General features: G+C 34.2%; 1 protein-coding gene across 2 annotated transcripts; it reads left to right on the top strand.

Moving 5' to 3' along the window:
- Positions 1 to 7,440: 7,440 nt before the first annotated feature.
- Positions 7,441 to 10,596, top strand: LOC100242414 (amino acid permease 3). 2 transcript variants are annotated; one of them, XM_010654610.3, is made up of 7 exons: positions 7,441 to 7,607; positions 8,302 to 8,428; positions 8,524 to 8,757; positions 8,863 to 8,956; positions 9,038 to 9,252; positions 9,359 to 9,498; positions 9,595 to 10,596. In XM_010654610.3, the coding sequence occupies exons 1-7, from the start codon at positions 7,602 to 7,604 to the stop codon at positions 10,246 to 10,248; spliced, it is 1,470 nt and encodes a 489-aa protein (XP_010652912.1). In that variant the 5' UTR covers positions 7,441 to 7,601; the 3' UTR covers positions 10,249 to 10,596. The 2 variants fall into 2 exon arrangements, with proteins under 2 accessions (XP_010652912.1, XP_010652913.1); XM_010654611.3 differs by having other exon boundaries at positions 7,503 to 7,603.

The following is a 10,596-nucleotide window of genomic DNA, read 5'->3' on the forward strand; positions in this document are numbered from 1 at the left end:
TTAAATTATATAAATTAAATTTAAAGTTTAAAATTTTTATAAAATCAAAATAAAAATTATTTTTAGAAACAAGTTATCTAAACAGATCTTTAATTTTTTATTTTTTAAAAATATTTTTGAAAAATAAGTTGTACCAAGAAATCAAAATGCATCCTGATTGGGATGAATTGAAATCTCACTTATAAGTAAGATTTCATTTTTATTGAAATCACTTTTGATTCCATTCCCATTATAATTTAGGATATCTAAATATGAGAATGAAGAAGAAAATGAATGAGATATATTCCCACTTCTAATTACTACGTATGAAATATGTCCTTAAGTTAAATATTTTATAGAGTTTGTAGTTTAAATATTTAATTTTAGATTGATTGGATTGGCTATGCGTTGCTTCTACTAGCCTAATCTCTTAAGGGTTGCTAGATAGTCCCAATTCAATATGTGTACTCGGTCATTGTCTTGATGAAAATCAAAATCTGAACCTTAAAATTGGATGCATCAATCAATAACTAATATATTGTTATATTTGTCTAGTTTTTTTATATGAAAGTTCTTGAATGTGTTAATTGGTAGCCAAGAGCAAATCTGAATCACCTTTATTTAGCTACCAATAATTATTCTAGGATTCACAAAGTCAAAATTTTCTCTAGTCTAAGATAATGAAAATTTTTAGGTTCCACATAGGTATTTAACAATAAAGTGTAAAATTAGAACATGACAAATTAGTATATCATATTATAGTAGTTATTTTTTATTACAAAACTTCAAGATAGTAATTAATTTATTTGATTTTTTAAATGTTATTGTTGTTGGTTTGTATCTTTTACTAATTTCTAAGGGGCATTTATGCCTGTAAGTTATTTAAGCTTGGATTATTTAGTTTAGCCTAAAACAGGTCCTAATTGATTAATTAATCATATAAGATCATCTAATTAATCAATTGACTCAATCTAAAGACCTTGTTCACTATCCCCTATACAACCTTACATAATTACCAAAATATTCTTATGTGCAATAGTGAACCTATAGTCAATCTAACCTTCATAACTTGTGCCAACATGATATATGAGCTTAAACGTAGACCATTAGGACTTATAAGAGTACTAACTTCCTCATAATCTAATTCTAAAGTTGATTCAAACACCCATCCTTTGAAATACCAAGATTAGAGTTAGAACAATTAGGTAGTTGATCTTAGATGCACAAGACTTCTAGATACTTCAAGCATCTTCTTCATTGTGCAAAATTGATTTGGGAATATCCAAATCACAAGTAAAGTTTTCTAAAACACTATTAGTCTAGATCTTAATATTAAATATTATATTTTTTGTTTCCATTGCTAGGATCTAAAGCTCTAGGAAATTATTTATAAACCTAACCTGAACTTAGATAAGAAATGAAGTGATTCGGGATTCCCTACACAAAATGTATCAAATTTTATATAAGATTGGAACAAGTTCCCGAAACAAGAATTAATATACTTGAGCTCTTTTTTTGGTACTGAGACTCATGACATGCCAAAAGTTGATGAAGATGGTGTTGTTCACAACATGACTAGGCATGTATACCATTCTCTTAAGCCTCCACGTACTGCACGTCCTCCTGGGCAACCAAGAAAAAATGAATTCAATCCCAATTCATAAACAAAAAGAGAGTATAATGTTCTCGATGTCATGAAGCTAGTCACAATCGAAAAATATGCAAGAATTCTATATCCTAATTAGTGTGTTATTTTATTTTATTTTTACTTAATTGTTACTTCGTAATAAACTTCATTGATACTTTTCAATTTTTTCACTTAATTGTTATTTGATAATAAAGTCATTGACATTTTGCAATTTGTTTAAATTTTGTTTTGTAATAAACTTGAATACAACACACAAAATGCTTTATTTTTATCAAATTTATTATTTTGTAATGGATTTGTTATGGTCATTTATGCAATTATTTTATTGGGTGTTATTAGGAATGACAACGGGGCGGGTTTGGGACGGGTCATTCCCATCCCATTCCCGCACCCGATTATACAGTTATTTCCCATCCCCGACTCAAACCTGTTTCGGGGCAGGTTGATTGGTTCCCATCCCCATTAACAAAAAAATTAATAATCCCATCCCCGCCCCGTCCCGTCCCGAATGCCATTGAGCCCTAACCCTAACTGGTGATGAACAAACCTCATACCCAAATCTGATTATGATAATATACCAAAAAATGAAAAAATAATATCAAAGTTGAAATTAACACCGCAACAATCATTAATTTTAAGCCCATAGTTAGCTTAAATGATTCAAAATTAGTGCAAAACACCAAAAAAAAAAAAAATTTGAACCATTTATGAAAACTGAACCAAACGAGAACAGCCGTGGATGTGAATCCCTCTTCAAGTCAATCTTTGAACCAAGACTTCATCAAATCCACTACGGTTTTCGCGTTCCTTTTGTGTCGTGCTCTCGGACAAAGATTTCAAGGTGATCCTCAATCATCTATGACTAGTTTGATGTTGCGAAAGAGGAGTTTTGGGCTCTGAGGCTAAACCAAGAACAAGATGGAATTGATTTTAGAGTATTTTAGTTGGTGTGAGGGAGGAAGAAAAAGTCGTATTGATCCTGGAAATAGGGATTCAAGCGAGGAAGAAGAAGAAGAAGTGGCTGTCGGAATTAGGGCAAATGGAAAGAACGAAGGACCATTGTATCAGAGGAAGAAGAAGAAGAAGGAGGAGCAGCCGTCAGAATTAGGGCAAGAATTTGGGGAAATGGGAAATAATGAAGTATATATATAGGGAGTTTTTTGACATTTTAGTGGTAGTTGAAGGGTAATTCTGTAAATGTATATTCGAGGCGGGGCGGGGCGGGGCGGGTTGGAACAAAATCCATACCTGTCCCAAACCCGATTCGGGTTTTAAAAATATTCCCATACCTGCCCTATACCCATTTATTATATTTTAAACCCGGCCCGTCCCAATAGGGGCGGGGCGGGGCGGGTTACCCGATTAGCCCAGAAAATTGCCATCCCTAGGTGTTATATAGGCTCATGTGTTTTGGAATAGGCATGCATGAGCCTTCTCTTAGAAAGTTGAATACAAATACAAGCTTATATGTTTTGGAATTTCTTATTTTGTTGAAGTATGTTCGAGGCATAATTTTTAGAACACATGATGAGCATTTCAACGTTAACTTCTATTAGGATAAAGTCCTTAAAAGCATGATATGATGTAATAAACACGTGGATTTTTATTATTTATTTAATAAAGTTCTAATTTACTTTTATCTATCCTATTTCCATGCATTATAACTTATAAACACTATTACCTATATTTTTTCATTGTATATGACTTGGGTGCGTTAGGAGTTGTATGAAAGATCCAAATTAAGGGTTCCTTGCAAATAGATGATTAGTGCACAACCAATTCATAGGTTTAGGCAACCTATTAGAGGTTGTGGTACTCCACCTCCTAATTTGAGGAATGATTGGTCTTAGCTATTGGAATGAATTTCCCATTGTGAGTATACCAGTGTGTATGGTTACACATTGAACAATACTTATGGTGAATTATGACTTAAGACTATCAAGTAGTCATGATTTTACCAAGCCATTTCATTGTTTTGTCTCTCAATCTTGAGAAAATATTGAGCTTGTTGATGGAAACTGATCATATTAGTGAGATCATAAGTTAATCATATATTCTCTATGGATTGAGTCATTGTTGATAGAAGCTAATAGCAATAGGTATTCTCAATAGAGACACCATGATATCTCATGAGATTGAGATAAAATGTCCCCTTGAGTGATCATAAGAAAGTGTGTTTATGTAAATTATGGTTATAGTAGTTCCTTAAGTGGAACTTAACATTAGCTTTTAAAGAGTTAAAATATGCAAATTGAAAACACAATATGAGGATTTGTACCTCAATGATAATAGAGATAGTTTTAAAAGGATGATAGCTTTGTCTATCACATTGGTCCAAAATTTGTAAAAACATCAGCAGTGGGAGAAAATGATAACAAGATTGAAATATTTGCCTGGAAAATGGGTGGAAATGCCAGCAAATTGTGTAAAGAAGGGCCTACCGTGGTGTTTCCATCCATCCCAACCTGTTCAGTTACAGGTTGCAGTTCTCCTAATTATAGTAAGTGGACAAAACTTTAGTTTAAATGGTGGGCACAGACAGCTTCACGAGGGTCTTCACGATTGTTTACATGTGAAGAGAATGAACCCCATTCCTTCTCTCGTTTACTAATTCTAAAAAATGGAATATATATATATATATATATTGAGTGGAAATAGCAAGAGAAAGAAGTAGTGTATACGGTGCAGGAATCAGGTGAAGCCCATGTGCAAGTGAGTGAGAAGTGAGAACACCAACATTTTGGTTAGCAATTATCAGTGTTGGTTTGCAAATTCATTGACACCCAGAAACATCGGGTGTGATCAATCAAAAGTTAGGTAGCCAGATAAGGGTTTTAAAACTTTATTCCACTTCCAAATCATCATATATAACTGCTGCATATATAGATGAAATAATTGGGAATGTATACACGAAGTAACGAGAATCTAGCAAAGACTTTTTCTCAGTAGTGGGCACGCACATGCATGCATGATCCATGCCTCTTGAAACCTTATGGGAAGATGATTATCCCACATATCTATATATATGGTGTTGGATGTGGGGGCTACTCGCCTATAACCTTTTCCCCATTCATGCATGTATCAATCTCCATCTTATTATTTTTAACAAGTTCAATTAATTAATTGACAATGAATATATTTCACTCATATATCCTTGATCCACGATTGTTCCTGTTCGACTACCATCGATTTTTTTCTAAATGTGTATCGGAATTTCGATTCATATTCAATAAATAAAGAGATAGAATTTAGATTTATATCCAACAAACAAACAGAGAAAATATAAATTAGAAAGAGGAAATCGAATCCAAAACCTTCTATCAAACCAAGTATTGATACTATATTGAACTACTAATTTTTTTAAAAAAAATTCAAGTTTTCATGATTTGGACTCAATATGCATATCATGCTCCTTAATAATTACCTTCTTCAACATTAATATTATCCTTATTTATATACTGCTTATTGACTTCTGTGATTAATTAGAACCTCCAAAATAAATGCTTTAAATTGAGGTTTATTCTTTGGAAATTAATTCTTAATTTACTTTGACTTGTAATTGCCCTAGAGCACTAATGACATTCAATCTGAAATCACCCAAGTTCATTTTTCAATCAAAAACTGATTGACTGATCACTAATATTCTTTGCCACTATAAATGGCATTGCATGTGCATGGCTCTTCACCTCTAATGTGAAGAACTCAGCATAGAGATGAGAGGGTGGTGTTAGGACCCGAGTAGCTAGGTAAGATTTTTAATCATAAAGTGCTTGATCAAAGTCTATACAGTAGGATATAGACTCAATGGACCCACCACTCACTCAGAAGGTCAAAACCCTTAAATCCCACTTTCAATGGTAGTTCCTTGAGCTAAGTTCCGCAAATGATGGCTATGATGGCTACACCACTTGTATTGTCATAATCAATCATCACACGCTCTCTCCCTCATTGTAATGTTCTTAATTGTTCCAAACAGCTTATTCTTGTTAATACAGTATGATAATTTATTGATATTTAAAAAATTAAACAACTAGAAAGAGGAGTGCCAAAAGAAATATGTACATTATATATATAAAATAATATTGTGTTTTTTTTTTCACTTAATTCTAAATAAAATTTAAAATTAAATAGTGTTAAATATTAAATTATTTATTTTTATAATATTTTATTTTTATTAAGCATTATAAAGTAAAAAAATTAATTATTATTTTTTTCATTTAAAAAAAGTCAAATATTTTCATTTTTTCTATTTAATAAAAAATTTATAATAAATTATAAAAAAATAAAAAAAACAAACAAATTAAAAGACTAAAAGGAATTTATTTTTAAAAAATTACTAAAAAAATAAATATCCTTTGCTTTATTAACTTTTTCTTTGAAATTAGTTTCTGATCTAAAGAAAAAAAAAAAGGAGAGACATGATAGTAATTACAGAACTCTTAGTTGGACTATCACTTGAGAAAATATTTTTAAGAAATAAAAGAGATTTTTCATTTCTAAAACATTTTATTATTAATTCTTATTTCCATTACAAAAAAATACTTAAAAATTAATTTCCACAATTTTATTTTTTTTGGTGTCATATCTTCTAATTTTATGATTAATAATTCTAATATAAATGGCACCTAAAAAGCTAATACAACCTTTCTCGGGCATCTTTTCTTTTGATATGACAAATTCTTTCTAGATAAAAAATTCTCCATAGAAAATAAAAAAAAAAAAAGTTTAAAAACATTAGGGTAACACCAAAATGATCACAGAAATATACACATATTTTAACTTATAAAGTGTTCAAACATTAGTTAGCACCATAGGTTCTTAATCATGGAAGATTATAGTATGTTAAATTTGCCCACTAAACTTGTGTGTTCAGGATGAAGCCACGTGTATATTCCCCACTAGTTCATTAATCTTCGGTCAAACCATTAAACCATTTTATTAAAATTTACTTAATTAAATATTACTATCTTCAAAGGGGAGGAGAAATCAAGCTTCAAAGACAGTACTCCCACATGATAAGTGTTCTTTGATTATTCAATAGCCTATCTCTCCTCAGTTTTTGGGCATCAAAGCTGTAATGGGACTCACTGTTTGTGCAGTATTGCTTTCATTAATGCTTTCTACAAGATTGAATGGTTACTCCCAATACTTGGATTTGAAGATGAATATTGCATCTCCATGCGCCACCAAATGGGGTCGTACTAATTACCCTTAATATTTTATTCAATTATATTTTTCCTCATATTTTCTACAAATCAAACATAACCCAAGATTAATCATGATTTGTTGTTTAAAATTATGTTTATGTATGACATTCTTATATTTTTACTCAGATTTCAATCTAACCCTTAAACTTTGATTTTTTTTTCAGACACTATCGAGCCCAATCCAAATATCAAATAAATAATTTTTGTTAAAAAAATTTCTTATAAAACTAAATTAAAAAACTTATTTGACAATATGATATATAAAAATTCATAAAAATATATGTTTAACTATTAAGTAAGACTCGTTTTTGCTACGGCTTTAGTTGGTTCCCTTGATCAATTCAGTTCATGAAACTTCTTATTTGGATGAGAATCAAGAAAAACTAAAGTTCGTTTCAGAAAAGGAATCAGAGTGGCTTTTCTTAAACAAAAGAGCGGGACTTTTGTGATTCGGTGCTGCCGCATAGACATCGAATCAAAAGTTATAGAAAAGAGAGTAAAGAAAGGTGAAGAGGAAGAGCATTGATGCTGTCTCAATAAGGATGGAGGGAAGAGTGTACACGTGAGAGAGCAATACAAAAGTAAGCTTTAGTGAGATAAAATAACAAGTTATTTGCAGAAGCTGCTCATGGCTTTCTCTCTATATAAAGCTTGACACCCTGACCATGGAAGTTGCAGCAATTGCCCAATCCCATCTCTTACTCTTTTAAATAAACCCTCTCTGTACATACTTCGTTTCCTCCGCCCGAGGGAGAGGCTCCAAAATAATGCAGGTAACAAACTCCTTCTAGCTTGATATCTCTTCACAATGCTGACTTCATGCACATTGTGTATGCGTGTTTTCATATAAATCCAGGGGGTGGTGGGGCGTTAAGTAAATGTAGTAGGTAAAGACTGGCCTTGCCTGGTATCAAGAATCGAGGAGGTAGGTGAGCAAGGTTGGTTTAACATTGTGTTGTGGCCAGTAACTTGTCTTGTGTGTTAGATACAAATAGAATTACGTATTGGGTTGAAAAGAAATAAACAAACAAAGAAAGAGAGAACATTGACTTGGAACCAAGCTCAAATTGTTCATGCATTGGGGTGATGAGGTGTTTGAAAAAGAGCAACTTGGGGTTTGGGTGTGGCCCATCCCCATCTCGAGTATGAGTCATGTTTAGTCTATATATCAATCACTGCTACCTTTTCCATTCACACCACCCTTATAAATTGTCAATTCTCCTCTCCCAACCAATTCATATCTCCATGCATTTCTCTCCTCCCTCTCCAAACTTCTCTCTGCATACACTGTCTGCCTCCTGTGTGTTTGGGCATTTGGGATAGGTGGTTGATAAGTAAAACATAAGCCACCTTCCTAAACTTGTTTCTCAACTGTATTTCAACTTCTATTTTTGACATAACAAGCTTCATTTCCTGCATCTTTTTTGTGCCTTTTTTCAATACAACTTCTTTGTTTTTGGTCACAAGATGGGTGAGAATGCTGCCACAAAAAACCACCACCACCACCACCAAGTCTTTGATATCTCCATAGATGTGCTTCCTCATCAAAACACCTCCAAATGCTTCGATGACGATGGCCGCCTCAAGCGAACCGGTACTTTTGTGCATATTAATTGCCTCTCCTGTTATTGCATTTTCAGTCCTGAAATGGAGATGAAGCTTATGTTGGATTTTGTTGATGTGAATTAGGAACTGTTTGGACTGCAAGTGCCCACATAATAACAGCTGTGATTGGTTCTGGAGTCCTTTCGTTAGCATGGGCTATAGCTCAGCTTGGATGGATTGCTGGTCCAGCAGTCATGTTCTTGTTCTCCTTTGTAATTTACTACACTTCATCACTTCTAGCTGACTGCTACCGCTCTGGCGACCGTGTCTCCGGCAAGAGAAACTATACTTATATGGATGCAGTTCGATCCAATCTCGGTAACCAATTTTAACAGTTTTCAAGCTTTTCTAGTCATTTTAGCATCTGGGGTTGTTTCAGTTGTTCTAAAATGTCATTTTTGTTCATCTTTTTATCTCATTTAGGTGGAGTTAAGGTCAAGGTATGTGGACTGATTCAGTACTTGAATATTTTTGGTGTCGCCATCGGATACACTATTGCAGCTTCTATTAGCATGATGTGAGTGAAAATCTGTTTTGCCTTCTTTTGGCTTTCCAATCTTAATTTGGACTAATGGGTCTGCTGAATTTCAATGGGCAGGGCGGTGAAAAGGTCTAATTGTTTCCATGAGAGCGGGCGGAAGAACCCGTGTCACATATCAAGCTACCCTTATATGATCATGTTTGGTATAGCGGAAATTGCATTTTCTCAAATCCCGGACTTTGATCAAATATGGTGGCTCTCAATTGTGGCCGCGGTCATGTCCTTTACTTACTCTTCAATAGGTCTTGCACTTGGAGTTGCCAAAGTTGTAGGTATGGATGTTGCTTTAATTTGTCTAGTGAATTTGTGCCAAGAAAATTGAATGACTTCATCTGTTTGAGCTGATGAATTGAGCTTTGATCTTCATATCTATGGCAGCTGCTGGAGGTTTCAAGGGTAGTCTCACTGGAATAAGCATTGGAACTGTAACTCAAACCCAAAAGATTTGGAGGAGCTTCCAAGCTTTAGGCGACATAGCTTTTGCATACTCATATTCCATCATCCTCATCGAAATTCAGGTAAAATAAAATAAAATTTATCAGTTGTAAAACTCATGGAAACCAAACCAAAAAAAAATCCCTGAAGCAGTGACTAACCCATGTTGTGGTTAACAGGACACCCTCAAGTCCCCACCATCAGAATCAAAGACAATGAAGAAGGCCACCTTAGTAAGTATTGCGGTCACAACAGCTTTCTACATGCTTTGTGGGTGCATGGGGTATGCAGCTTTTGGGGACCTTGCACCTGGAAACCTTCTAACCGGATTTGGCTTCTACAACCCCTATTGGCTCCTGGATATTGCAAATGTTGCCATAGTAGTCCACCTTGTTGGAGCATATCAAGTCTACTGCCAGCCACTTTTCGCCTTCACTGAGAAATGGGCAGCCCAAAAATGGCCCCACAGCGACTTCATCACCAAGGAAATCAAAATCCCAATCCCGGGTTGTAGCCCTTTTAGCCTAAACCTCTTCAGATTAGTGTGGCGATCGGCTTTTGTGGTTGTAACCACTGTCATATCCATGCTCCTCCCTTTCTTCAACGACGTGGTGGGAATCCTAGGGGCATTCGGCTTTTGGCCTCTAACAGTCTATTTCCCGGTTGAGATGTATATTGTACAGAAGAAGATACCCAAGTGGAGTACCAGATGGATTTGCCTCCAGATGCTGAGTGTTGCTTGTCTAATCATTTCAATTGCAGCTGCTGCTGGCTCCATTGCTGGTGTAGTGCTTGATCTCAAGGTTTACCACCCATTCAAAACCAGCTACTAATTAATCAAAAATCAGCCCATGTCTTTTCATTGATTGATTAACAAAAACAAATGAGAGAAAAGGCGAAATGTTTATATTTCAGTTCAACGTCCATGACAAACCCCTACAATGGGTTGGGTGTGGTTTCTTTGTAGTCTTTTATGTTCCCTCCACTTTTTTTTTACTTCACCAGTCGCCTGTTTAATGTGTCAACGAGAGGCTGGACTCTGTATGTAATTAGGCATGTGGAATTCAAAGCATGAGCCTCCAGCTCTTCTCACCTCTCAGTTCTACTCTAAAGGGAAATCTTAGTCCCTTTGTGTAATAAGCATATTATTAGTTTCTGCTAAATTTGTTCCAAAATCTCAA

Source organism: Vitis vinifera, chromosome 7 (assembly GCF_030704535.1).
Source record: "Vitis vinifera cultivar Pinot Noir 40024 chromosome 7, ASM3070453v1".
NCBI classification, from domain to species: Eukaryota; Viridiplantae; Streptophyta; class Magnoliopsida; order Vitales; family Vitaceae; genus Vitis; species Vitis vinifera.

What these genes read in the sequence shown, in the direction of transcription:
- LOC100242414 (XM_010654610.3), top strand. An exon ending in TGGCCGCCTCAAGCGAACCG is followed by an intron (nt 8,429 to 8,523) that starts GTACTTTTGTGC and finishes GATGTGAATTAG; the next exon opens with GAACTGTTTGGACTGCAAGT. An exon ending in TGCAGTTCGATCCAATCTCG is followed by an intron (nt 8,758 to 8,862) that starts GTAACCAATTTT and finishes TATCTCATTTAG; the next exon opens with GTGGAGTTAAGGTCAAGGTA.